At 42.9% G+C, this 27,738-nt stretch overlaps 3 protein-coding genes across 5 annotated transcripts in view; 2 read left to right on the top strand and 1 right to left on the bottom strand.

Moving 5' to 3' along the window:
* The window catches only part of LOC126952701 (HLA class II histocompatibility antigen, DQ beta 1 chain), a 90,823-nt gene extending 81,067 nt beyond the window's left edge, over nt 1-9,756 (top strand). The window contains exon 5 of one of the 2 annotated variants that reach the window (XR_007725008.1): nt 8,949-9,278. Coding sequence is in view for 1 of the 2 variants with exons in the window: in XM_050787530.1 (XP_050643487.1) it covers nt 9,399-9,412 (14 nt within the window). In the remaining variant the exon portion in view is untranslated. Of the gene's footprint in view, nt 1-8,948; nt 9,279-9,398 lie in introns of those variants that run through there. The other variant, XM_050787530.1, reaches the window with a different exon arrangement.
* LOC126952702 (HLA class II histocompatibility antigen, DQ alpha 1 chain) overlaps nt 1-25,589 on the bottom strand; it is a 90,820-nt gene extending 65,231 nt beyond the window's left edge. Inside the window, exons 1-5 of one of the 2 annotated variants that reach the window (XM_050787531.1) lie at nt 25,228-25,589; nt 21,021-21,266; nt 20,342-20,623; nt 19,808-19,982; nt 19,344-19,642 (exon numbers count right to left, since the gene is read on the bottom strand). In XM_050787531.1, coding sequence (XP_050643488.1) covers nt 19,828-19,982; nt 20,342-20,623; nt 21,021-21,266; nt 25,228-25,309 — 765 coding nt within the window. In that variant the 5' untranslated portion in view covers nt 25,310-25,589 and the 3' untranslated portion in view covers nt 19,344-19,642; nt 19,808-19,827. Of the gene's footprint in view, nt 1-19,343; nt 19,643-19,807; nt 19,983-20,341; nt 20,624-21,020; nt 21,267-25,227 lie in introns of those variants that run through there. The other variant, XM_050787532.1, reaches the window with a different exon arrangement.
* LOC126952697 (HLA class II histocompatibility antigen, DQ beta 1 chain) lies at nt 3,584-9,756 on the top strand. Its single transcript, XM_050787511.1, has 5 exons — nt 3,584-3,778; nt 5,191-5,460; nt 7,667-7,948; nt 8,474-8,584; nt 9,399-9,756. Exons 1-5 carry the CDS (start codon nt 3,670-3,672, stop codon nt 9,410-9,412), a joined length of 786 nt encoding a protein of 261 aa, XP_050643468.1. The 5' UTR covers nt 3,584-3,669; the 3' UTR covers nt 9,413-9,756.
* Nucleotides 25,590-27,738: the final 2,149 nt, after the last annotated feature.

Here is a 27,738-nt window from a genome sequence, read left to right as displayed (position 1 = left end):
TTGTACTAATTTACATTCCCACCAACAGTGTACAAGTATTTCCTTTTGTCTACATCCTTAACACATTCTGACACATGTGAGGTAATATGTCATTGTGGTTTAAATGGAATATCTTAAGTTTTCCTATTTGAGGATACAAGAGTACCCTCCCCAAAATATTACTGTTAATGTTGCTGTTTCGCATGAACCATGGCCTTGAGCTGAGTCCTTGGACACATGAGTTCTTGAGTACTTGGATATGGGTTTAAGTACTCAAGAACTATATATATTTTTATGTGGCTGAATATTAGGGCCTGTCTTTACTGGTAAGAACTTATAGAAAAAGGAGACATTATAAAGATCTCACAAAGAGATATTTAAGTTTTTTTTCTGGGAATGAAGGAACATGGTGACCACTAATCTAGAGGATGGGAGAAGAGCTGTTTCTGGAAATATCCCAGGTATCACTAGGGAACCAGAAGTAGAGACAAGCAGAGGTGTGTTGAAAGAGTGACATGTGTAGGTTAGCTCTGGGTGGTTTAATCATCAGTGGTCCAACTGAGGTGATGTGTGGATGAGGAGATTGACAGGAAGAAGGAACCTGAAAAGACAGATCAGGAAACAAAGCCTCATTGTTCATATCACTATCAGCATATCCACTGCAGGCAGCTTGGTTTTCGTCCCACTCTTCTGTCTTCAAGGGCTATTTTCATACAGCATGAGGAGCCATGGGACTAGTGAGATCTGGGCTTCTGTGCCAAGATCACCCACATTCCTCATTTCCCCTCAAACTTTCCAAATGCCTTGTATCAACTGATTTTCTATCTTCCTGCTAAAGCTTTTCCCATGTTCCTACTCCTTCACCCTCCATCATCCTCCAATTCTCATCTGACTTCCAACCTGGAGTTTCACCATGGCCACTTGCTTGTGGGAGCCACTGTCTGAACACAGCCCCTGAATGCTACTGATTTGGCTCTTTCTTCAGATTCTCTAGACTAAGATTTTAAAGAGATAACTTTGTGCCAAGAGAAAGGACCTAGTTCATATGTGCCATGAAAAATTCTTATATGTAACTGGTTACCTAGGGGTTGATATAAAAGAAATATGTAAGTGGCTTCACAAAAATTTTGAAAAATTTAGGGATAATTGCTTGATAAATTTTAATTAAAGGAAACCAATATTCTGGGAGCAGCATTTCTAGTTACATTACCATTGGTATTAAGGAGGCCACAGAACCTTTCAGAATACACAGTGATTCTTGATTCCTGAAGTAAATGCAGGATAGGGTCCTGGATGGTCCTTCTGACGACAGGATGACTCTGATGTTCACTCCTATATTCAACTCTGCTGACCAAGCACAGATTCCAAGAGATGCTAACCAGGGAAGATGATTTCTCCCTTGATTCCACAAAGGAGTCCATGACTTTTTCTTCCGCCCTGAAGGAAAAGAGGATGTCCCTTGAAGAGGGTCTCCCTACTGTAACCCTGACCCTCCCTACTAATGGCAGTGTCTTTTTAGCCCATTTACCCACATGGGGTAAATACTCTAATTGCTCTGCCCCCACAGAGGCTGGACAGGCGATTCAGGTGAGACACTCTGAATAAGGATGTTTGACGTAGTTTCTTTCCTCTCTGGCCTTCTTCTGCCTGAATGCCCTGAATAATGCAGCAGGGATAGGGCCAGGGTAGACAACTGTAGAGAAGGCTGGGTGAGGCTGGCAGAAGCCCGAAGCAAAACCTTTCCAGTGAGGTTTTAGCCAATCAGAAAAAGGCTCTAAAGTGACACTTGTTGCTGGCTGAAAAGTCTGTGCGAAGAGGCCTGTGAGACTGGGGAATCCCCAGGTCTGACGCAGCCTTTGCCTCAGAATAAACCTGTGGGAAGTGTTCCCCTTAGACAGGAAGGAGAGGATGGATTAGAGGCCTCTATTCTGAGGGACATTGAGGTGGGGGCTGAGGAAGGACATTGAGGGCACCTTCAGGTCTCTCTGCCTATTCTTCCTTGCCCCAACTCCATTCCAGGTGTGAGTATGGTTCCTCCTTTATGCGTCCATCACAGTAGCAGAGACCCTCCTTAGACTGGGTTTACCCTGATCCTGAGTACACCACTGCTGCTGGGCGCCCAGTGGCAACTTTCCCAGTCTCAGGAGCTCTAGAATTCTGCACTGAATATAATACACAACACTGGAGTGGCTCAATACTTTCATGTGCCACTATTGCAAACCTCTTGCTGTTGCCTCTTTCTTCTTTTTACCTGGCAAACTTATATTCTAATTTCAGATTGTATTCTCTACTTTAAAAGCAGAACCTACAATTTTGGAAAAAGAAAGAGAGAAGGGGAGAGAAGAAGAGAGGTGGAGATATTTATTGTCTTGGTTGGGGTCAGAAGTAATGTTTGCCAGGTATTGTTCTAATTGCTTTAAAACCATTACTACTGCCCCTAGTCACTGGCAAGAGGAGCCTGATAAGTTATGTTTATTTATAAAAACACATTGATGTAGATATGTCCATGAGGAACTGTTAAATAAAAAAATATATAAAACTGAAAAAAGCCACATTGATACCTCTGCCATTTGAGATTTTACGTCTAGGGCTGGCACAGTACAATCTGTGACTTTAAACATTTTCTCCATCATTAATACTATTCAGGACCTAGGAAATGCCTCTCCACAGCTTTTGTTCTCTCTTCTCAAATCTAGACATGACGTCTGAATACTGTAAAGGTTTGTGTATTGTGCCTTTGCTGATATCAGATGCACCTATTTCATGGTTCAGGGAGGATTTAAACAGGCGAAGAACTTAAAAGAGAAAAGTCAACTTAATTGATTTTTCAAATACTTTCACTTGAAGAGCATAAATACAACATATTCTCGCATAACGAAGAATCATGTACCAGCAGGGGTGGGTGTCAAATTTTTTTTTTTGGCTTGTTTTCTTGTTCCACGTATTAACCTGATAGTTACACATAACAGTTGAGGAGCCTTTTGTAATATTAAACAAGACAAATTAATCTTAAATTTGTATATGTGAAGATCTAGATGTAAAATGCATGAAACATGCCCCATATTTTACAAAGAGAAGCCTGGGGCAAAAATAAATTCAGTAATTTGTTGACTCTCCCAAAGCATGTTAATGGTGTAACTGCAACTCACCATTATTTCCTTCTAAGAACTTTGCTCTTCTCACCAAAACTTAAGGCTCCTCAGCGTGTCTAAGACAACAGCAGTAAAAATTTCTATTACAGCAATTTTCTCTCCCCTGAAATATGATCAGGGGACCATATTGCCCTATTGAAAGAATCCGGTTTTTAATTTAAGAACAACCGGTTTTTAATCAATACTACAAAGATGTTTACTGTTGAATTGCGTTTTTCTTTGGCTTCTTAAAATCCCTGAGGCATCCAATCTTCAGCTCTTCTATAATTGAGAGGAAATTTTCGCCTCAAATGTTCATCCAGTGCAGTTTGAAGACGTCACAGTGCCAGGCACTGGATTGAGAACCTTCACACAAAAAATGTCTGCCCAGAGACAGATGAGGTCCTTCAGCTCCAGTGCTGATTGGTTCTTTTTCAAGGGACCATCCAATCCTACCACGCACGGAAAATCCACAGGTTTTTATTCTTTCTGCCAGGTACATCAGATCCATCAGGTCCGAGCTGTGTTGACTACCACTACTTTTCCCTTCGTCTCAGTTATGTCTTGGAAGAAGGCTTTGCGGATCCCCGGCGGCCTTCGGGTAGCAACTGTGACCTTGATGCTGGCAATGCTGAGCACCCCAGTGACTGAGGGCAGAGACTCTCCCGGTAAGTGCAGGGCAGCTGCTCTCCAGAGCCGCCACTCTGGGAACAGGCTGTCCTTGGGCTGGGGTAGAGGGGATGGTGATCTCTGTGATCTCGGACACAATCTTTCATCAACATTTCCTCTCTTTTGGGAAAGAAAGTTATGTTGCATTCCCATTTATCTTTTAGTGATGAGGTGAGTACAATCCAATCCCCATCCTACAGGCTTAAGCCTGGAAGAGGAGAAGACAGGATAGAAAGAGGAGATAAAGTGTACATTTACTACCAGTGATAGGACCAAATGAGCATGGGGTTGTTTTTGAAGATATGAATTTCTCCAAAGACACAGCAGGATTTGTCATTTAGGTGTGCCCTAAGACTTTGCCTGGATTAAATATGAGATCCTGCACTGGGAAATGTAAGGCAGCAATGGTGTCTGCAGTCTCCGTATTTGAGGAAAAGTTGTCTCTATTCCTGACCTAGTGAAGCATTTGTGGAAACAAAATCTTGGTACTGAGGGAAGCTGTGCAGGGGATCTTCAAGTTTCACTGATTTATGGGAAAATGGTGACTTGAATGGGATTCAGAGCGACCCAAGTTGGTGGACTGAATTTAGTAGAAAGGAGGATGTGAAGAAGGGAAATAACACATATTGTGAAACCACGCATTTCAGACACAGAACAATACTTTACATAATTCTCTCTCACTCCTTCTAACATCTTGTGTGTAGATACGATTTTCTTTTACACAATTATACTTGTGATATGGATATTCTGTTACATAACCTGCCCAAGCTGGTGACTGCCACAGTTTAATTGGAATCTAGTTTATCAAATTCAAAAGCTTGTGCTCTTTTCATGAATAAATGTTTCTATCCAGGACTCAGAGGTGTAGGTCCTTTCTAACATAGAAGGGAGTGAACCTCAATGAGACTTGGGAGGGTAAATCTAGGCATGGGAAGGAAGACATTTTACCTAGGGACCAAGAGAATACGCGTATCAGAACGAGGACAGGCTTAATTCCTGGACCTATCTCAGCATTCCGTTGAACTCTCAGGTTTATGTGGATAAATTTATCTTTGAGGTTCCCAGGAGCTCCATGGAAAATGGGATTTCATGCTAGAACGTCCTGATCCCTCTAAGAGGGATCCCTCTAAGAGGTCCATGTAAAATCAGACCAACTGCCTCTTCTCTGGGTTCACAGGCTCAGACAGGGACAGGGCTTTCCTCCCTTTCCTGCCTGTAGGAAGGAGGATTCCCGAGAGGGCAGGCAAGGCTGGCAAGAGACACCGGGCGGATCCCAGGTTTGGAGCGCGAGGCACCGGCCGGCGGTAACTGGAGGTCGCGCGGTCGGTTCCACAGCTCCGGGCGGGTCAGGGCGGCGGCTGCGGGGGCAGCCGGGCTGGGGCCTGACTGACCGGCGAGTGATTCCCCGCAGAGGATTTCGTGTACCAGTTTAAAGGCATGTGCTACTTCACCAACGGGACAGAGCGCGTGCGGTTAGTAGCCAGACACGTCTATAACCGCGAAGAGTTCGCGCGCTTCGACAGCGACGTGGGGGTGTACCGAGAGGTGACGCCGATGGGGCAGTCTTGGGCCGAGTACTGGAACAGCCAGAAGGAAGTCCTGGAGAGGAAACGGGCGGAGCTGGACACGGTGTGCAGACACAACTACCAGTTGGAACTCCTCTCGACCTTGCAGCGGCGAGGTGAGTGTAGTCGCTTTTCCTCGGGGCCCACCCTTGGCCGGGGACCAGAGTCTCTGCGCTGGGAGGGGCGAGGGGGACACGGCCTCTGGAACCTGAGCCCAGTTCTTTCCACCCCAGGGGACAGGAGTTGGCGGCGTGGGTGGTGGGGCAGGTGCTTCAGAGGAGCGGTGATCTAGGGCAGAGCAGGGAACAGATAGAGTTGGTCAGAGTGCCTAGTGTCCCCCCAGCCTCCCCGTCCGTCAGCCTCGTCCTCTGCTCCACACGTTTCTCGCCTCGTGCCTTATGCGTTTGCCTCCTCGTGCCTTGCCTTTGCTAAGCAGTTCTCTCTGCCCAGAATGCCCACCCTCTTCCCCTGCCCACCTGCGCCGCTAACACTGCCCCACCCAGCAAACCCACGTGCGCAGCTCGCGCGGCAGGAAGCTTCAGGCTTGGCCTGGTGGAGTTAGGGCTGCACCACAACTGCGCACAGGGCATCCAGGGTTACAGTTGCGAAATAAGATATTTTGACTTTTTGACTTCAAATCATTATTTATCGTAATTCTGTTTTCTTAAATGGCTATCACTAATGGCGGAGGTCTTCGAGGCGAGAGACCGTTTAAATTACTGTATGCCTGGTACCTGACACATTGACTGGTATTGTGGTATGAGCTCAATGATCTTCTGTTAAATTAATGAATAAATGTACTCAGCTGCCCATCCTCCATCACTATCAACTTCAGGAATAAACATGCTGAAAGTCAATTTTACCCATTTAGTGAGCACTTATTTCTAGACAGTTGCCTTGTCAAATGCCATATATGTTATGTCATTTCATCTCACAGTTACCTGTGCATTAGAGATTAGTATCACCACTTTATATATCCTAATGTTGGTACATGACAAACACTTTAAGTAATCAACCCACAATTACTCACCAAGACCTGAAGCCTCCCAAAGTATACAACATTCTTTATGTTCCTCACTATACCTCTATAGAGTCTAAGGGATGTAAGGCCTTCTTAAAGTCAGTTTTGACCAGAAGCAGCAATGAGTCTATTCCTGTTTGTTCTCCATGTTAATGGGACAAAAATGATACTTTCAAGGCATTGAAAATTCACTGATTAATCAATCCCTAGTCTGACTCCAGTGTTATCTATGCAGATTCACAAAACTTTTAGTTTACTTTATACTCTCTTTTCTTCTTTCTGACTCACATCCTAATGCCAGCAAGTACTTATATTTTTGCTATTTCAGGTCTATTTCCATAAAATTTATTTTATCATCTTGTCTCATAAATGTGTGCCCTCTGTTTTTACTCCCAATCTGTTTAAGATGAACAAATCTTATAAAGCCGCATAGCTGACTGTGATTTCAGTTGGACTCCAGGAAGGAGAACCTAAAGAAAAGTTCAAGTCCAAGCAGAAACCGTGATTCCTTCCAGATGATGGCTCAAGAGTGCCGTTTAATTGGGGTGCAACTTGCCGACCTTGGCAAATCCCAGTAATATGTATATGTTCACATTAAAGGCTCATTAACCCAGGCCGACCTCTGCACGGATCTCAGAATATTTTCTATGGAGAACATACATGTTAATGTCTGATTTCAGAACAAGAAAGTAATTCTCAATAGCAAGGAAATGGAGTAGGATAGGCAGCTAGTAATTAAACTCACCTGTGTGTTAAAAAGAAACTAAGAAAAAAAGAAAATGAGAGAACGTATTACTAAAGAAAGCATACATTAAATATTTACTATAGTTTCACAGTAAGTGAATAAAAGAAATGCAATAAAGTGGCCTGAAAGGTAAAGGGTTAGATGAGTAAAGAGGCAGGGAAAGGGGTGCCATTTTTTTTTTTACATTGAGCAGCAATCTGAGAGGATAAAGGAATCGAGTTATAGGCAAACATGATGTTTGATCAGTGTTATTTGTTTTCAAGGCCTGCCTACATTTTTTTCAAATATTACAAACTTTTGAAATAAGATTCTTTTTATTTTTTGGTGTCTGTTACTAGATTGCACATTCTATAAAGGCAGGCACCATGGTATGTTGTTTATCTTTGGATTCTCAGTGATTGTCAAATTTATATTTGTTGAATGAACCTTAATCCAAGACTTGGACTCCAGGTATCTTTCCACTCTGGTTCCAAGGAGGGACCCTTCCCCATGGTAGACGTGCTGTGTGATCTCACATCTTACTCCTATGTCTTTTCCTGTCTGTTACTGCCCTCAGTGGAGCCCACAGTGACCATCTCCCCGTCCAGGACAGAGGCCCTCAACCACCACAACCTGCTGGTCTGCTCGGTGACAGATTTCTATCCAGGCCAGATCAAAGTCCGGTGGTTTCGGAACAATCAGGAGGAGACAGTCGGCGTTGTGTCCACCCCCCTCATTAGGAACGGTGACTGGACCTTCCAGATCCTGGTGATGCTGGAAATGACTCCCCAGCGTGGAGACGTCTACACCTGCCACGTGGAGCACCCCAGCCTCCAGAGCCCCATCACCGTGGAGTGGCGTAAGGGGATATTGAATTTCTGTTACTATGGGCCCCACAAGACAAACAGCTCCTTCTGATCCATTCCTTCCCATCTCTTATCCCTGATGTCACTACTGAGCTGGGAATCACAGGAGACTAGAGCATGACTTGCTCCATGGCAAGCGCATCAAAAGAATCCTGATCTCATCACCTTTCCAGATGCTAGGAAAATTACTCTGCATACTATTGCTCTGGATCCCAGTCCTGATAGCTTAGAGGGACTGATTATTAGGGATCTTAGGGTCTAAGGTTGTGGTTGTGACTGGGATCTTAGGGTCTAAGGTTATGGATGAGTTCCTGAGAAGCAAAGATCTGCTTTCCCGCTCTCTTACCTATTCACTGTATCCAAGGACCTATTGACTGACCTTTCCCTCCCTTAGGGGTGGTCTGAATGGAGAACTAGTTTCTTTTGACGCCTTTACCTCCTGCATCTCAGGCTGGACTTCAGCTCCTCAGCAGGGATGCTATGGGGACAAACACTGACATTCAGGCTCTGCTTCTCAGGGGTTCAATCTGAATCTGCCCAGAGCAAGATGCTGAGTGGCATTGGAGGCTTCGTGCTGGGGTTGATCTTCCTCGGGCTGGGCCTTATCATCCATCACAGGAATCAGAAAGGTGAGGAACCCCAGGGGAAAAGCGGAAGATGGACTGTGACCCAGACCCTCTGTTCAGAGAGGTCCTGTCTCTATATGTAGCTCTTTCCTCCTGACCCTGAGAGGAAGAAAGCTGGGCTGGAGGTGGGAGGAGACAGGACAAGATTGGAGAATATAACTCTAATTAAGGCAAATGTGTTTGTGTAAGAAGACCTTTCTCTGCATAACTTCCTTTTATAAGACCTCAAGGGCCTCCACCAGCAGGTATGAGAGGGAAGAGCATGAGCTGAGTGTACCTGACCACGACAGTCTCTGTTCATGGTATATTTGCTGCTATGAGGATCAAGACTTAGGCGAGGTTGGCCAGTTTCTGGGAATCTCCATAGGTTGTTTCCCAGAACCAAGCCTTAACTTTGGTAGCATCTTCTTGTGAAATGTGGAGCCAGAACCACAGCTTAAATGTTAGACACTAGGATGATGCCCACTTTGTGCCACATTTTGGTGGCTCCTGCCTGTAGGCATTTTCCAGTGACTGGTAGAGGCTGCTAGTGGTCCAGATGAGGTATCTTCCAATTTCCTAAAAAGATTGAACCTTTCATATTCCTCAGAAGAGTAACAGCTGTTCCCCCACCTCCCACACACGTCTGCATCAAGCTGAAGTTCTGTGTCCTCGTGAGCTGATTTCACCTTTGCACAGATCTTGGGGGACGTGAAGATGATACACCCTGGTCCTCAGCTTTCTCTGTCTGAAGCTGCAGGGGGCCTCTGAGGGGTGGGAGAGATGGCAGGCCCACCAGCGTGCCCTGTGCTGATCGTCCCTCTTCTCTCTTCTCCAGGGCTCCTGCACTGACTCCTGAGACTATTTTAACTGGTTATCACTCTTCTGTAATGCCTGCTTGTCCCTGCCAAGAATTCCCAGCTGCCTGTGTCAGCCTGTGCCCCTGAGATCAGAGTTCTACAGTGGCTGTCATGCAGCCACCAGGTCATCTCCCTTCATCCCCACCCCAAGGCACTGACTGTGACTCTGCTTCCTGCACTGACTCAGAGCCTCTGCCTGTGCATGGCCAGCTGCGCCTACTCAGGCCCCAAGGGGTTTCTGTTTCTATTCTGTCCTCAGACTGCTCAAGAGAAACACATGAAATCCGTTACCTGACTTTAGAGCTTTTTTACATAATTAAACATGATCCTGAGTTATCTGTATTCTGAACTTCCTTAATTCAGCAGAGGCAGGAAATCACTGCAGAATGAAGGAACAGACCTTGAGGTGACCCAGCCTACCTGTGGCCTGGAGGGTTGTACCTTGAAAAGACACTGAAAGCATTTTGGGGTATGAAGTCAGGGTGGGCAGAGGAGGTAGAAAATCAATTCAATTGTCATATCATTCATGGTTTTTTAATATTGATGTTCAGTGCAGTGGCCTGAGAATATCCCAGCCTCTCTTCTGGCCTGATGAGTGCTGTGTAAGTAAACATGGTGGAATTGTTTGGGGACATATATGGTGATCCTTGGTCACTGGTGTTTCAAACATTCTGGAAAGTCACATCGATTAAGAATAATTTTTATTTTTAAGAAACAAAACCAGCAATAAAAGTACTATTTTTGAGTCTAAATGATAGAATCCCAAATATATTTTGTTCATGGTACAAAGGAAGCCTAGAGTCAAGCTGATTTCAGAATTGACTAGTTCCAGATATTCAATGAGATCTTCACCTCTCTCTGTTATATCTCTATCTGGGCATCTGTCTCTTTCTCTGTGTCTCTTCGTCCCTGTGTAGTTCTTTCTGTGTGTCTCTCTGCATCTTTGTCTCTGTCCCCTTGTTGTGTCTTTCACTACATTGTTGCCTTTCTTTCTATTTTTCTAATCCATTGTCACTATCTGCATTTTTTTCTATCTCCATGTTTCCTTTTGCATCTACTTTTCTGCATTTCTCTTCCTTATCACTTCTCATCTTATCTCTCTCTCTGTGTGTGTGTGTGTGTGTGTGTGTGTCTCTGTCTGTCTCTGTTATATATGTTTCTAGAATGTCTACCAGAGTTTTAACAACGTTAGGAAAGATTCTGATTGGCCAACCCTGAGAAACATGCACACCTCTCACACACCATCCTGTGCAACGGAGGCTGCCAGCCAACGTGCACTCATCCCTCTTATTAGGAAGAAGGACTGGATTTTCCAGATCCTTGCAATCCTGGAAATGACTTCCAGTGTGCAGATGTCTACACCAACCATGTGGAGCACCTCAGCCTCCAGAACCTCCTCACAGTGGAGGGATGTAAGGGGCAGTTTATTTCTTGGGGAGCCCACAGGACAAATGACAGAGCTCCCTCTGGTTCTAGGGTCCCTCACTGGGAGTACCTGTTCACAGTCATTCCATTCCTTGTCTGAGATCCCTTTGTCATTGACATAGTAACCTGTTGATTCCTGATGACACTCTCTTCCCAGTTATGAGGAAGGTGACTACACACTGTGGCCCCTTTGATGTCGGCCCAGCCCTGAAGCTCTCAGTCTCTGAGTTTCATCATGAAGACAGAGTCTGGGAGCTTGTGCAAAGTTATGTAAGGCCGTGACTCTGAAAGCAGACATCCCATCTTCCTTTCTCCCTCACCCACACACTGGGCCTGAGGAGTCTTTGGCAGGCATTTCCTTCTTATGGACAAGGTCAGAGTGGAGAACTAGGTCTCCTTGGGATGTTCATCTCCTATACTTCAGGCTGTCATGCAGGTCCTCAGACAGGGACTGTGGCACACAAAGAGGCACCAACACTTGAGATTCTGCTCCCCAGGGTTATAGTATGAATTTTCCCCAAGCAAAATGCTGAATGCAGTCAAAAGTTTTGTGCCATTTTTGTCCTCTTCCTCGGGGTGGGCATTGTCATTCACCACAGGGATCAAAAGGGAGTGACGCTTTTGGGGAAATGGGGAAGGCATGTGCTGGGTTGTCCAGAGTGTTCTCAGTCTCTGTGTAGCTCCTGGCTTTTGACCCTGCAAAGGGAAGAGGCAGGGCTGGGGATTGAACCAGACTCAAAGTTTAGGGAGACATTGAGATCTGAGTTTTCTAGTTGAAGCATAAGCCCTATAATCCAGTTGGGTAGTAGATTATATTCTAGGACATTCTTACAGTTCAACATCGTCACACTGAACACATGCTGGAAGAGTCTTTATTAATGAAAGGGTCAAAATCTTCTCTTTCTTCCACTGACACTTTCAGAGAAACAACTATTTTTGCCCAGACTTCATTTGATAGTATTTCATGGATAATTTAATTAAAAGAACAAGTACATGCTGTAAAAATAAGTTTGCTAGCACAAAAAACTGAGTCTTAGTCAGCACATAACTTGGAGGAAACTGTGTGGGTTTTCAAGAGAACAACCTACCAGTCTTGAGCATTTTTCCTTACCTTATAGATAATAACAGCATATCATTTGGAGACAATGGTGCTCGCCAGTATTCCAAAGCTCCTGTGCATTTCCCAGTCTTTTCTGCTGTTAGGTTGGGGTCATTTGACTAGCAGTAGCCAATAGAACTTGCAAGTAGGTGCATGATGGTGTATGAGATGCTGGAAACTCCATAACCTGTGTCACTTGAATAACAGTGGAATTAAGTCTCCTTATTGAGTTAAGCCACACTGAAATCTACTTTTTACTGTGGGTTAAGATATTGCAACATAACCTTGCCCTTCCTGATTATCATTAATTTTTTTTTGGAGACAGAGTCTTGCCCTGTTGCCCAGACTGGAGTGCAGTGGCATGCTCTTGGCTCACTGCAAGCTCCGCCTCCCGGGTTCCTGGCATTCTCCTGCCTCAGCCTCCTGAGTAGCTGGAACTATAGGTGCCTACCACCACGCTTGGCTAATTTTTTGTATTTTTAGTAGAGACGGGGTTTCATCAAGGATGGTCTTGATCTCCTGACCTCGTGATCTGCCAGCCTCGGCCTCCTGAAGTGCTGGGATTATAGGCGTGAGCCACCACACTCGGCCCATGAAATGTTTAACTTAAGGAAGAGAGTTCTTAAGTTAATAGAGTGAATCAATTGAGTTAATGGAAGTTAAGAGATGATTCTTAAAACAAAAAAATTAAAAAACTGAAAACTTTACTTGAACAAGAAAAAGTTAAGAATGTTGCACTTCAAAAGAATTTTAAATTCATTAATTATTTTTAATTCACAAATAACTGCATTTATAGGGTACTACGTGACTTTTTGATGCATGTGATTAAACCAGGCTAATTAAAATATCCATCACTTCGCTTTTTTGTGGTATGAATATTTACAGTCTACTCTCTTAGCAATTTTCAAATATACGATACAGTTAGCCTTCTGTATCTATGGGTTCTACATCCTCTGATTCATTCAACTGTGGATTGAAAATATGTAGGAAAAAATGAAATATAACAGTAAAAATAATTCCAATTCAAAAATAATACAGCATAACAACTATTTACATAGCATTTACATTGTATTGGGTATTATAAGTAATCTAGAGATGATTTAAAGTATATAGGAGGATAGGCTTAGGTTATATGCAAAAACTAAGCCATTTTTAATAAAAGACTTGAGCATTCTTAGATTTTGGTACACAGAAAGGGTCCTGGAACAAATTGCTCATGGATACCGAGGGATGACAATAAATTATCATTAACTGTAGTCAGCATGCTGTACAATCAATTTCCAGTACTTACTCCTCCTGACTAACTGAAACTTTGTACTTTTATTTTTTTTGAGACAGGGTCTAGTTCTGGCTGGAGTGTAGTGGTACGATCATAGCTCACTGCAGCCTTGACTTCCCAGGCTCAGTCTGTCCTCCCACCTCAGTCTCTGGAGTAGCTGGGACTACTGGGATGTGCCACCATGCCTGGCTAATTTTTGTATTTTTGTAAAGACAGAGTTTCACCATGCTGCCCAGCTGGTCTTGAACTTCTGGGCTCAACCAGCCCACCTTCCTCAGCCTCCCAGAGTCGGGGGATTACAGGCATAAGCCACCACACCCTGCCCTTCTTTGTACCTTTTGACCAACATCTTCTCATTCCTCCTTGCCCCGCTTCCTACTACTCCCACTCCCCAACCTGCCGTGATTTTGACTTTTTTAGATTCTACATGTAAGTGAGGTCATGCGGTATTTGTCTTTCTGTGCCTGGCTTATTTCACTTAACATAATGTACCCCAGGTTCATCCATGTTGGAAATGATGTAGAAGATTTCCTTCTTTTATAAGGCTGAATAGTATTCCATTGTGTATGTAGACCAGTTTCTTTTTCCACTTATCTGCTGATGGACACTTAGGTTGATTCCATCTCTTGGTCACTGTGAGTAGTGCTGCAATGAACTTGGGAGCACAGATATCTTTTTGATACACTGATTTCATTTTCTTTGAAAATGTACCCAGGAGTGAAATTGCTGGATCATGTGGTAGTTCTATTTTTAATTTTTAAATAGATGATGAATTTTAAAAAACATTTATTTGGGCCAGGTGCTCCGGGTACGGTGGCTCACGCCTGTAATCCCAGCACTTTGGGAGGCCAAGGAGGGCAGATCACGAGGTCAGGAGTTCAAGACCAGCCTGGCCAACACGGTGAAACTCTGTGTCTACTAAAAATACAAAAATTAACCGGGCATGGTGGCACGTGCCTGTAGTCCCAGCTACTCAGAGGCTGAGGTAGAAGAATCACTTGAACCCAGGAGGCAGAGGTTGCAGTGAGCCGAGACCAGGCCATTGCACTCCAGCCGGATGACAGAGTGAGACTCCATCTCAAAACACACACACACACACACACACACACACACACACACTTGTTTGTTTTCTTCCACATGAATGTATATGTATTCCCAGGAACTAGACACCGTTTCTGTTGTGGATGCTATTCTGTTCTACCTAAACTCCCCACTTTGGGACTGAAGGATTTAATCACTCATTGCTGGCTTACTGCCCTCAGCTGTCAGTCATCCCCCGGAATTCCCTTAGGTGATGAGAGCTGACTCATCAAATTTTACTCCACTTCCCAGGAAGAACCCACCTATAATGACTGGTCAGTATACGGGTATAAAGGTCCTAAACTCTTTCCCTAATTTGGGCCAACTCCAAAGGCCTCTTACAGCTTCAGAACTCCCTAGGGATTAGTCTGAAGACTTTTTGTGACTAATAGTCCAATTTCTAAAAACTCTGTTTTAATTCATGAACCATCTTACATAATTCTTTTTTTTTTTTTTTTGAGATGGAGTTTCACTCTTGTCACCCAGTCTCACTCTGTCTCCCAGGCTGGAGTGCAGTGACGCAGTCTCAGCTCACTGAAATCTCCACCTCTTGGGTTCAAGCGATTCTCCTGCCTCAGCCTCCCAAGTAACTGGGATTATAGGCGCCCACCACCATGCCCAGCTAATTTTTTGTATTTTTAGTAAAGACGAGGTTTCGCCATGTGGGCCAGGCTGGTCTTGAACTCCTGACCTCAGGCGATCCACCTGCCTGGGCCTCCCAAAGTGCTAGGATTACAGGCGTGAGCCACTGCACCTCGTCAAGTACCATGTTTTAAAAGCCCAGCTTTAACAATGCTCAATTCATGGGCAATTTTGCAAACCCACCCAATTAATCATATGTGCACACTGGGTTATTTTGAAGATACTTTCAGATATCATATTTCATTCATAACTATTTTATTATGAAAATCTAAAGTATAATGACTTTTTAGAAAACATAACAGCAATCTCATTACTACAGTAAAATTAGATAATTCCTTAATACAGTCAGTGTCAGTTTTTCTGATTGCCTCACATAAATTTGGTTCATATATTTCTTCACCCTTTTTAAAATGTATAGCTTCTCTTATCTCTCTCTCTTGAATTATTGCTGAAGAAATGGAGTTGTTTATCTAGCAGAAGTTCCCATATTCTGGATCTTATTGGTTGCATCCCTGTGGTATTGTTTGCTGTGGGATTTGTTAGTTGAACTCCAGAATTTAACAATAACACCAATTGTTAACACCTATTGACTACTTACCATGTGCCAGTCTGTGCATGAAGTGCTTCATTTGTAATAAAATGTCTAATTCTTCAAATCCCTAGTTTGAATGTGGTAAGTGCAAACCTGACATATTTCATGTGATTTTTAAACTTTTGTAAATTTTATTTATTTATTTATCTTTAGAGATGGGGTTCTACTCTGTTGCCTAGGCTGGAGTGAGCACAGGGGCACAATCCTAGCCCACTGAAGTCTTGAAGTCCTGGGCTCAAGTACTTCTCTTGCCTCAGCCTCTAGAGTAGCTGGGACAGGAGCGCCACCATGAGCTAATTTATTTATTTATTTATTTATTTATTTTTGAGACGGAGTTTTGCTCTTGTTGCCCAGGCTGGAGTGCAATGGTGTGATCTCGGCTCACTGCAACCTCTGCCTCCCCGGGTTCAAATGATTCTCCTGCCTCAGCCTCCCTAGTAGCTGGGATTACAGGCATGCGCCACCATGCCCAGCTATTTTTTTTTTTTTTTTTTTTTTGTATTTTTAGTAGAGACGGAGTTTCTCCATGTTGGTCAGGCTGGTCTCCAACTCCCAACCTCAGATGATCCACCCGCTTCAGCCTCCCAAAGTGCTGGGATTACAGGTGTGAGCCACCACACCGGGCCAACTAATTAATTTTTATGTTATGGAGACGGGGTTCTTGCTTTGTTGCTCACATAGCTGTTGAACTCCTGGCTGCAAACAATCCTCCCACACTGACCTCCAAAGTGCTAAGATCACAGGCATGAGTCTCTGTGACCCACTAATTTTGTAAATTTTAAATAGCGTGATATTAAATATTAATGAAGTCATATTTTATGTATGTAATCTGAAATAATTCAAATAACTCAAAAATAATTTTTTAAGAATCGCATGATTTAAAATGCAGGTGGATCTGTAACCCTATTTATACTAATGTCAATAATGACCCTACTTTTTAGCTGATAAAAAGAAATATTTACTCTTATTTTTTAGAGTTAGTTTTAATTCTGCTATTTTAACATTACATAAATATTTTTGAATACATCCTTTTAATAAAATACAACTATCATTAAATTTGCTTTCCACAGTGCTTCTTGAAGAAGCAGTCTGAGTTGGGCAGCATTTGTAGATTTCTGCATGACTCTGGTCATTATGCCATTCAGTATAACCTTTATGTTACACACACACAGACACACACACACGCACACAGATGCACACAACTCCAAAATGCTGGGTTCTTGCCTCATGAATCATTGAAATACATATGAAATTTATTTGAAACCCTGCTGCTAAAAATTTCATAGTCCATTGGTGAATTTTAATGTGACTGTTTTTCATACTAAAATTTTGATTTTATATATTTGGAATCATAATCAGTTTCCTTTTCTTTTCCTTTTCAAAAACAGACTTTATTTTAAAGCTGTTGTAGGTTCACAGAAAAACTGAGCAGAAGGTGCAGAGGTATCCCAGAGGTCCCCAACCCCCGGGCCATGGACCAGTACCAGCTGGTGACTGGTTAGAAACTGGACCACGCAGTGGGCGAGCCAGCATTACCAACTGAGCCCTGCCTTCCATCAGATCAGTGGTGGCATTAGATTCTCATAAGAGCACGAACCCTATTGTTAACTGTGCAAGCAAGAAATCTAAGTTGCATGTTCCTTATGAGAATCTAACTAATACTTGTTGATCTGAGGTGGAATAGTTTCACAGTTTCATCCCTAAATCATACCCACATTCCACCCTGCTCTCTGTGGAAAAATTGTCTTCCATAAAACTGGTCCCTGGTGCCAAAAAAGGCTAGGGACTGCTGCCAGACACACTCTGCTCCCACACATGCATAGCCTCCCCCATTAGCAATATTTCCCACTAGAGTGGTACATTTGCTACAATTTATGAACTTACATTGGCACATCATTATTACCCAAAGTCCACAGTTTACATTAAGTTTCACTGTTGGTGTTGTACATTCTGTGGATTTGAGCAAATGCATACTGACATTGTTCACCATTGTGGTATCAAACAGAATAGTTTTATTGCCCTAAAAATCTTCTGTGCTCTGTGATGGACATTTTCATGATCATCACTGGTTCAGATTTCCTGTGCTTACTCATTCCCAGTCTGCATTTTAAATTATTTTCTCCTTGAACTATCTTCACCTCTTCCCCAAAGTAAACATGCATAAAGATCTGTTGTATATGATATACCTTGAATAAACACTTATGGGCCATAAAGAGGGAATATATATCCCTTCTTGGAGAGTTGAAAACGAAAGTCAAATATTACAATTTCTTGTGCTAAGAGTTCTCTTACCAATCCAATCTCATCCTCTCTCATTCTGGAGAAAGAAAAATATCTTTCAATTATCATATGAAAAGAAATTCACCCATAGCTCTACATTTGAATCTCCTAAATCATTAAGGGGTTGAGAAAAACGAAAGTGCTTTTCATATAACGTGATCCATTCTTTTAAATAAATTAATTATAAATATAACCACAATGTTTTCTTATGTATTCATGTACTATGTGTAAGGCATTGACTATGTATCAAGATTATTCAAATTCTATCAATAACTCTGCAAGGAAAGTATTATTACTCCTACACTGTGGATGAGAAAAGTCAGGCCAGAAATGTTAGATACTTTACCCATTTATGAGTCTAAAATACTAGCCTCAAAGTACTGAGTCCTGGATTCGGATTCAGGGTTCTTTGCACCAAACTATACTGTATCAATTATTGCATTAATGTTTTATATTTTTTCTCCAATTAAAATTTAAACTCATGGATGCAGGTAGCATGGATAGAAATATCCTCACGGATTTCATAGCTGTTTAGAGCCATGAGGTCACTGCTGACCCATTTCCTCTGTGAGAGTTTCTGCCAGGAGACAGCCAACCCAGTGGAGGACACAGCACCCACAGCTGCTGCTACATTGTCTCAACTGTGTTATTCCTCCTAGGGTACCTCTCATAAACTAGTGCTTTCCTTAGCCAGGAGGGGTGAGGTGAAAGGGTTGAGGATTTCTGAAGATATTGGCATTGTTTTGTATTGGCATGTTTACTAGAAACATCCTGCAGCCATATCTACTCTACTGTCTCCTTCATGCCAGGGTGGCACAGGGAAAGCTACATGGTTAACTAGCAAAGCTTCATTCAGGAGGTGAGGCAGACTGCACCTCTATACTAGGGCTCCTAGATATGTCTGTGGTTTCTACTCCCATCCCTTTCCCCATTGTCACTAACCTTATGTGAGGAATAAGTATTTGTTCCTTTTCAGATACCCACATTATCATATTCTAATGTTTTTTGGACTTCCGTTTCTTTTCCTGCCTAAGGAATTTTTATTCACTCAAGATGAGGAGGGGAGAGGAAGGTTTCTACTGTCATCATTCTTCAAAAATTTAAAGTTTTGAGAATAAATTGTCACTATTGATATTTTTGAGGTTCAAATTTCCTTTATCCTAACCTATTTCTCTGTCATACTTTCAAAAGTCATATTGAAATCAGTACGGACTTACTTTTTGATTTTAAAATTTTTGCTACAACACTTCTGATCCAAAGGCAGAGGGTATCCATTAACTTCATTGTTGCCTTGAGGGGTGGGTGGCAGTGCCAAGGGTGGGAACACAAGGAAGAAAAAAGAGAAATATTAATGTCAGCTAAGAAATCAACATATTGTCGGGTTACACTGTACTTGGTGGCTTCTGTGTTACTGGACATGAAAAATGATCTGGGGAATGAGATTAAACAGGATTGAAAGATAAGAGTCCCCCAATTCTTAGCCATAGTTTCAGTCAGCCCTGGATGAAAGATGGAAAAATTTGACATAGATCTCATAAAAGGAATTTATTGTTTCCATGGAGATTTTGGAGGAATTAGGTAGCTGGGTGGCTTACTCCAGGCACGTCTTAGTAGGTAATGTTTGAGAAAAGAAAAAAAATCAGGAGGTCAGGGAAAGAATGTAAAGGTATTTGTGAGCTCTGAGGGGATATAGCAGCTTAAGTCCCAGAGAAAAAGTGAGAGGAGAAACATTTAGAGGAGAAAAGGGATATGATAAATTGGGCCACAGAATAGTCCTAAGTCATGTAGCAAGTCTACTCTTCTGCTCCTGTAGATGGTGATGTACCTGCAACAGGAAAGATATGAGATCAATGGGTCCGAGGGGACTCCTATGTCATCATCATGCCACTTCCCAATTCCCCTACAACTTTCAACCATTCATGTGCACAGCCTCCTCCCACTTCCCTTCCTCTCATACTAAAGCTTCAGCTTTAACCAACCTCAATCTTACCTTCATTTTCAGGGTGGGATTCATAAGGGCCCTTGGTGTCTGGAAGCACCAACTGAACGTAGGCCTTGAATGATGAAGACAGTGCCCACCACAATGCCCACGAGGCCCACAGACAACCCCAGGGCGCAGACCACAGTCTCTGTGAGCTCTGACATGGGCGCTGGAATCTCCGGCTCTGTGGAAGTGAAATTGTTGAGGTAAGAATGTGCAGTGTGCTCATGTGCATGTGTGTGGGATGGGATGGGGTGGAGGGTTGGCTCTGCAAAGATTCAAGGCTTAGGGAGGAGAGTGAAGTCTATCATTAGAAACCCATGAAGTGGCTCTTGAGCCCCTATGCTCAGGCCTGCTCCCACCCTGTGGAGTGTACTTTCACTTTCAATAAAACTCTGCTTTTGTTGCTTTATTCTTTCAAAAAAAAAAAAAAAAAAATCCATGAAGTGTGGAAAACAAGTTTTGGGATATAGGAGTAAAAGGCAGGAAGTTCTGAACTTGACAGACAAGAAAGCATCAAAAAACGGTGGAACTCATCCTTACCCCAGTGTTTCAGAAGAGGCTCATCCAGGCCCCAGTGCTCTACCTTGCAGTCATAAATCTCATCAGCAGAAGCGAGGAAGGTGAGGTAACTGATCTTGAAGAAGGAATGATCACTCTTGGAGAGGAAGCTGGTCTCAGAAACACCTTCTGTGACTGAGTGCCCATTGCTCAACCATGTGATGTTCACCACAGGAGGAAAGATGTTGTCCACAAGACAGATGAGGGTGTTGGGGTGACCCAGTGTCACGGGCGACTTGGAAAACACTGTGACCTCAGGTACCTCTGTGGTGAGGAAACAGCACTGATGTGAAGTGCGAGTACATTCTGCATTACATCCTGGAAGAGCCCTCCTACCAGCATTTCACCACCTGATAGTCAAAGAGGTCTTATTTACTTTCCGCTTGGGAGCAACGACACATTGCCTCTGCTTTATTTCTGTGCCCTTCTCTTTGTGTGTATGTTTGATAAAGTAGGAGGTTGATGAGACCTCTCCTAGAAGGATTTAATGAATGGGTACTGGAAAGACTCTGGTATTACATGGGAATATGTGATTTTAGAGATGAGAGACAATGAAATTTCAGCAATTACTATGAGAAGATCTGGGGATCTCTTGGAAAGAAAATAATGAAACTTGGTATGAAGGGATAGATTGAGTAAGACCAGAATGGTGGACACATACCATTGGTAGCAGCGGTAGAGTTGGACTGTTTCATCAGGTAGTTCAAGTTCTGTTTTCCCACAGCAATGTTTGTCAGTGCAAATTGCGCGTCGAAACTAAATTGGCTGAGAACAGGCAACTGCCAGACAGTCTCCTTCCTCCCCAGGTCCACGTAGAACTGCTCGTCTCCGTCAAATTCATGGGTGTACTGGCCAGAGAGACCGTAAGACTGGTACAAGTTTACACCGCAAGAGGCAACGTGGTCAGCTGATGAGTGAAGATGACAAACAGGAAGGCGGAGAACAGGGGAAGAAAGAACCTTAATACACAAAATGATGGAAGAAACTGACTTTCAAATATTATGGACTTCATCTTTGGCACAGCCTGTGGACATTTCCAGCCCCTGCTTCCTCTGCTCTTAGTGTTGGTAGTTGTCCAGTTAAAATTGCACTTTCTTTCCCACTGTAGTGTGCACTACACAAGGGCAGAATATCGCATGTACAATTTTTATTATTTTGAGTGCCTGGCACGTCATGGACTTATGATTAAATAATGTAAATGAACAAAAGAAGGAATGAATGAGTTATCATAGTATTTAGCTTTCTTAGTCAGAGATTAGATTTACTTCCCTCTGCTTCCTAAGATTTATCTTTCACTTAATTCTTTCATCAATTAATAACAAATTGATTATACTTCCTTTCCTCTCAGGACTGGCTCAGAATAGGACACTCTACACAGAGATCTTTCTTTTTTTAAAAAAGGAAGTGCATGCAGGATCTTATTAATTCAAAATAATTTCTGCTAACAATTGTAGGGTATAAGAAAGAGTATAATAAGAGTGGTAATAACATTACAAAATATATAGTATATAAACACTGTTTATTTACTATAGTAAATAAACATTTATTTACTATAGTAAATAAACATTTATTTACTATAGTAAATAAACATTTACTTACTATAGTAAATAGACACTCCTTCAAGGTCTCTGTTTTGTTAATAGTAATGATCCTTGGAGGAGAGCAACTGATTTCTTCTGAAATGAAAAGTGGAAGCTCTACTTAGTTTTGGATTTCTGTCATTCCCCCCACCTTTTCCCACCTTTTTTTTCCTTTGAAGGAGGTTACTAAATGTCTACAGCATTCTGACTCAACATTTATATTCACTTGAGGACTCAGGTAAATTAAACCCTTTTTCCTCTAATGGGCAGTGTGCTTGTCTGAGGATGCCAGAGCAGAATGGCAGCCATGCAGTACAACTCCAGCCAAATGAGCCGAACTGGACATTCTTGTCAAGACATGTGTAAGCCTTTTACCATCGTATCTTTCCTTCCTTCCCCACTTTCTGAGCATCCACAAGTGTCAGACACAGCAGGGATGTGTAAAACACCAATCAGGCATGGTCTACCATTAAGGAACAAACTGAATAGTGGGAGAGTCAGGTAGGTAAGGGAGCAGATATAATGTACTATAGTAAGTTCTGTGAGGAGGATATCCACAGCCTTACAGTCCAACATCCTTCACAAGTATCTGCCAAGCAAACCAAACTACACTATCCTTTCATGTTCCCTGGTCTTTGCAGTGGTCTGTTGTTTTTCTCCCTGAAATGAAATTATCTTTTAGGACTTCCTGGAGAAATCCTAAAATCCATCCTTGAGGTTTCTGCTTAAGTTAACAACTTTGTAGCTAAGTCCTCTCATCAACATGTTTTTGACCACGTTATGACCTCCAACTCCTCCATCTCAATATCTGGCTGTCCAAGTTTGTCTGTTCCTCTTCCAGCTCACCTTCTTCCCTATCCAGTATGACTGCCCTGGATGGTCTTAACAGGCCACCAACAAAGCCTCCTTATCCTTGCAATAAACCTTGACTTTTTGTTCAAACATAAATATATATGGAATATGTGCAGTCCTTCTTTTCTTCTGGTACTTGTCTTGGGTGCCAAATTTTGCTAGAGGATGTCACCCTGCTGGCCCAGCTGGAACCAAGTCACTTGTATAGTTTCAGCCTCTGCTGAGTCCACTGCCCTGCTCAGCAATGGCCTTCTTTCCTGCACCCCATACTGTTTCCATCACTAGTCTGAGCACCCTCTGCAGGGGAGACAGCATGACTTTTCATCTTTGAATCCTTAAAACTTAGCTCACTGTGTGCTCAAACATGTGTATTGAATGACAGTTGCTATATTGGAGGACCACATAGATTTTGGGGAAGACGGACAGGCACACAGGTAGCAGAACCATAGGAAGGCCAGGATCAGCCATGACCAGGGCTGCATTCTGACATGTGAGCCCCAAGCACTCTTGCTTGTGTGGGCCCCTTCCTCCATAAAAATATGGAAAATTATGTTTTATGACTGATTTGGTATAAAGGCAATATAATCTAGGCTGAATTAAAAGTTAAAACATTTTCTTAGGCTCTAAAATTTCATTTTTTTCTAATCTTAAAAGGAGTTAAAACATTCTCATGTGGCTTTACAGTATGGAGGCTCCCCTGCACTGCCCACATTGTGCCTAATGGATGAGCCGAGCCTGACCAGGGCACTCTGGTGTGAGGTTGAAGAAAGGAAATTTGGAACAAAGAAGCCAAGTGCTCTGGAGAAGCCGGTGAAACTTCCACTGCCAAACAAAATCAGAATGGGAGCAGCCACAGTTAATAAGGTTGTGGAAGTTTAGACCTTCCAGTTCACTTCCCCTTTAACTATCTGACTTTTCAACTTTTGTTTTACAAACCCACTGTCCACCTCTATAAAGGAGCAGGGAGTCAGAGATGGATCCTGAAAGGGAAGAGGGAGAAAGGAATGCATGAAGAGAGGTGGGAAGAGTTGGACTACAGAGGAGACTAAGAGACCAAGTAATTAATCTGTGCTTCCTTCCTTCCTTCCTCTTTCTTGCTTTCTTTCTTTTTTTCTTTTTCTTTTTTTCTCCCTTCCCTTTCCTTTCTCCCTTCTCCTTCTCTCTCTTCTCCTTCCTTCCTTCCTTCCTTCCTTCCTTTCCTTCCTTCCTTCCTTCCTTCCTTCCTTCCTTCCTTCCTTCCTTCCTTCCATCCTTCCTTCTTTCCTTCCTTTCTCTCTTTCTCTCTTTCTTTCCTCTATCTTTGTGAGACAGGGTCTCTCTCTGTTGCCCTGGCTGGAGTGTAGTGGTGCCATCATGGCTCACTGCAGCTTCTACCTCCTGGACTCAAGTGGTCCTCCCACTGCAGCATTCTGAGTAGCTGGCACCACAGGCACGCACCACCATGCCTGGCTAATTTTTATTTTTCTTTTTTGTAGAGATGAGGTCTTGCTATGTTGCCCAGGCTGGTCTCAAACTCCTGGGCTCAAATGATCCTCCTGCCTCGGCCTCCCAAAGTGCTGGGATTACAGGCATGAGCCACCATGTCTGGCCCACTTTTCTTTTTATAGGACTTCATTAGATGAGGTGAAGAACAGGTAATTTGGGTTGATAATTTGAGAATAAAATGATTTAATTTACCAAGTTTTTCTACTATAAATTCTCAATTTTAAAATAAAAGGATTCCTTATTTTGCTAAAGAAATGTGAAGCTATACCTGTAATAGAAATATGTAAAAAAATTGACATTCATGTTTTCACTATTTACAAAGCTTAGCTACATGCCCATTTTATTTGATTATTTGTGAGGTGACACATATGAGGCAGCTGAGAGTAAGTGAGGACCATGTGATAAAATGATTGTTGAAGGCATTCAGCCTGCTGGACTCCTCTACCCATTCCCCACCTGTGCCAGTTCCCATGTGGAAATGTAAGTCTGAGAGAAAGAAAAGGGCATCTTTCTTAATATCTATAGAGTATATAATTGATGGAACTACCCCAAGATCAACTACAGGAGACATACGAAAAACTTCAAAAGTTGTTCAGGGAAATTTGAGAATGACACTTCACAAATTTTTAATAATAAAAAATTATCCACTGATGGAAACCTCACTAATTTTTGAGGCAATCCTGATGGAATGACATAGAGACCTCCAGGCTGTAGTCACTGAATAGAATATAAACAGAATAGCGTCCTTAGTGAACACCAACAGCATAGATAACAAAAAGAGTAGGTTGGGGCTCTGGTTTCCTGAAGGAGGAACAGCCATAATTTTTAAATCTCTTAATACTGAAGGGGCCCTTAGGAAATCTCTACAATTTCTCTGCAAATTGCTTTCTCTCTTTTCCTTCAATTGCCTGTCTTCCAGCTCCAGAGAACATCCCTCACTCATGCACTCACCCACAATGTCTTCACCTCCACAGGGGCTCATCACGGTGGTCAGGGCGAGGGCCCCCAGCATCAGAGCTTTGTTTAGGATCATCCTCTTCCCAAGGCAGCCTCAGCAGTTGCTGTTCTGAGCTGTAGAGTAATTGTGAGGACCTCGAGACAAGGAAATCTGAAGACACCCAAACCAAACCCTGCCAGGTCAGGTTTTGGCCAATTAGAAAAATCCCCTATGGTGACACCTCAGTTACTAGTTGAAGAGTTTGTATTAAGAGCCCTGGAAGGAGACAGGGCAATCCCCTGGTTGTGATGCAGCCTCCACTCAGAGTGGACTTGAGGAAATGTTCTATGAATAGAGGGAGGACACTAAATTGGAATCTTCTCTGGTGTGTGCATGTCTGCCAGTGGCAAGAGGGGTAGGCATTTCATTTCTTTTCTTTTTCTTTTTTTTTTGAGACATAGTCTCACTCTGTCACCCAGGCTGAGGTACAATGGCATGATCTCGGCTCACCCCAACCTCTGCCTCCCAGGTTCAAGCAATTCTCCTGCCTCACTCGCCCGAGTAGCTGGGACTACAGGCGTGTGCCACCACGCCCAGCTAATTTTTGTATTTTTAGTAGAGATGGAATTTCACTATGTTGGCCAGGCTGGTCTTGAACTCCTGATCTCATGATCTGCCCGCCTTGGTCTCCCAAAGTGCTCGGATTACGGGCATGAGCCACTGTACCTGGCCAGGGGTGGGCATTTCTGAGAAGCCTCATTGATAGATGAGGTCTAAGCACAGTGGATTGAGACAGAACACCAGAATGCTCAGTCATCACGTCTGAACCCAGACAAAACATGAATATTGTCCAAACCACAAAAATGACCAGGCACATCTCTCTCGGGAGTGATTGCTGCTTCTTTACCAATCACATCTGTAGCCTCAGGATAGTCTTCCGTCCCTCTAGGTAGGATTTATGAAGCTACCCAATCATAGCATTGCCACCCCAACCCTCCACTTTCTGTCAGAATCCAATTAAAAGCAAAAATCCCTCTTTCTTAAATCCTCCCCAAAATCACCTAAAACAAGCACAAACCTTACAATTGACTAATGGTCAATTTTATGTGTCAGCTAGACTGTGATCCCCAGTTATCAGATCAAACACTAATAATCTAGATGTTGCTGTGAAGATATTTTGTAGATGTCACTGAAGTTCATAATCAGTTGACTTTAAGAATTTATCCTAGAAAAACTGGGTGAGCTTAATCTAAACTGTTGAAAAGCCTTAAGAGCAGAGCTGAGGTTTCTCTGAGGAAACAGAAATTCCACTCTGGACAGCGTGTCAGCCTGTGCTGAGAGTTCCAGCCTGCCCTTCCTGACAACTACCTCCCAGTGGATCTCTGACTTGCCTAGCCCACCACCACAGATGCAAAAATTAATTCCTTGCATCATTCTCTTAATATATGTATTCTCCTGGTTCTACTTCTTTGGTTCCAACAATCTCTTACTGAGGGGCTGCACGATTCTCATGGTGAGTTTTATCCATCATTGCAATGAACAATAAAGCCGACTTGTTCATTGCTTGTATGCTCCTGCTGGTCTTTGGCTGGAGGCATTGAGGTACCTCATTAGGCAGTTGTGAGGAATGTACATATACTGCACTTGGAATGAAAAATTCCTAGGACTCTTTACATATACATGTCATATTTTAATATCATCCTCATTTTCCAAGGAGGACGTTAAAGCCCAGAGAGTTGAAGGACTTTTTCCAGGGTCACACAGCTGGTAAGTAGTACAGATGTGATGCTATGGGGCAAGCCATGAGTCCTTGTGAGGAGTGATGGGTGAGAGTCTCCTTCTGTGCGAATTCAGAATCCAGTGCCTTAACATGATTAGGAGAGATATTTGACCCTATAGGTGGCTTTATTCTTTCTAGCTCCTGCCATTGTGAATGAAGAGGGTTTTTGAGGTCCCATTTGAGATGTGCTCCCTTTACCACTCAATATCCTTCTTGCTGTGTAGCAAATAACATGTTTTTATCTTTTTTCCTGTATCCAGACTTACCTGCTTTGTATCTCATGGAAATTCCTTAGGACTTTGGCAAATGAACATGTTTTGGGATGGTACTCCAGAATTTCACCTATTAACATTACAGTTTAAATAACTCAACTCCAGTTAAGAAGTTAGGGTGTTAAATTTGGGATTAGAATTGTATCTTGGATGGGAAGTTGAGGGTGCTGTTTCAGATCTCACATCCTGTGGGGTAAAGGGAAAGTCCAAGCAAGGCAAAGTCATTGAAGAGATAATAGACGCCATTTCTTTTTTCTTTTCTTTTCTTTCTTTCTTTTTTTTTTTTTGAGATGGAGTCTCGCTCTGTTGCCCAGGCTGGAGTACAGTGGCATGATCTTTGCTCACTGCAAGCTCTCTCTCCCAGGTTCACGCCATTCTCCTGCCTCAGCCTCCCGAGTAGCTGGGACTACAGGTGCCTGCCAGGCTAATTTTTTGTATTTTTAGTAGAGATGGGCTTTCACCGTGTTAACCAG

Source organism: Macaca thibetana, chromosome 4 (assembly GCF_024542745.1).
Source record: "Macaca thibetana thibetana isolate TM-01 chromosome 4, ASM2454274v1, whole genome shotgun sequence".
In the NCBI taxonomy this organism is placed as follows: domain Eukaryota; kingdom Metazoa; phylum Chordata; class Mammalia; order Primates; family Cercopithecidae; genus Macaca; species Macaca thibetana.
Note: the sequence above shows the minus strand (reverse complement) of the source record. Positions and strands in the feature narration are given on the sequence as shown.

Coding starts and splice junctions, on each gene's coding strand:
- LOC126952697 (XM_050787511.1), top strand. CDS start 3,670: ATGTCTTGGAAGAAGGCTTTGCGGATCCCCGGCGGCCTTCGGGTAGCA. Junction 3,779..5,190: donor TGAGGGCAGAGACTCTCCCG/GTAAGTGCAGGG, acceptor GATTCCCCGCAG/AGGATTTCGTGTACCAGTTT. Junction 5,461..7,666: donor CTCGACCTTGCAGCGGCGAG/GTGAGTGTAGTC, acceptor TACTGCCCTCAG/TGGAGCCCACAGTGACCATC.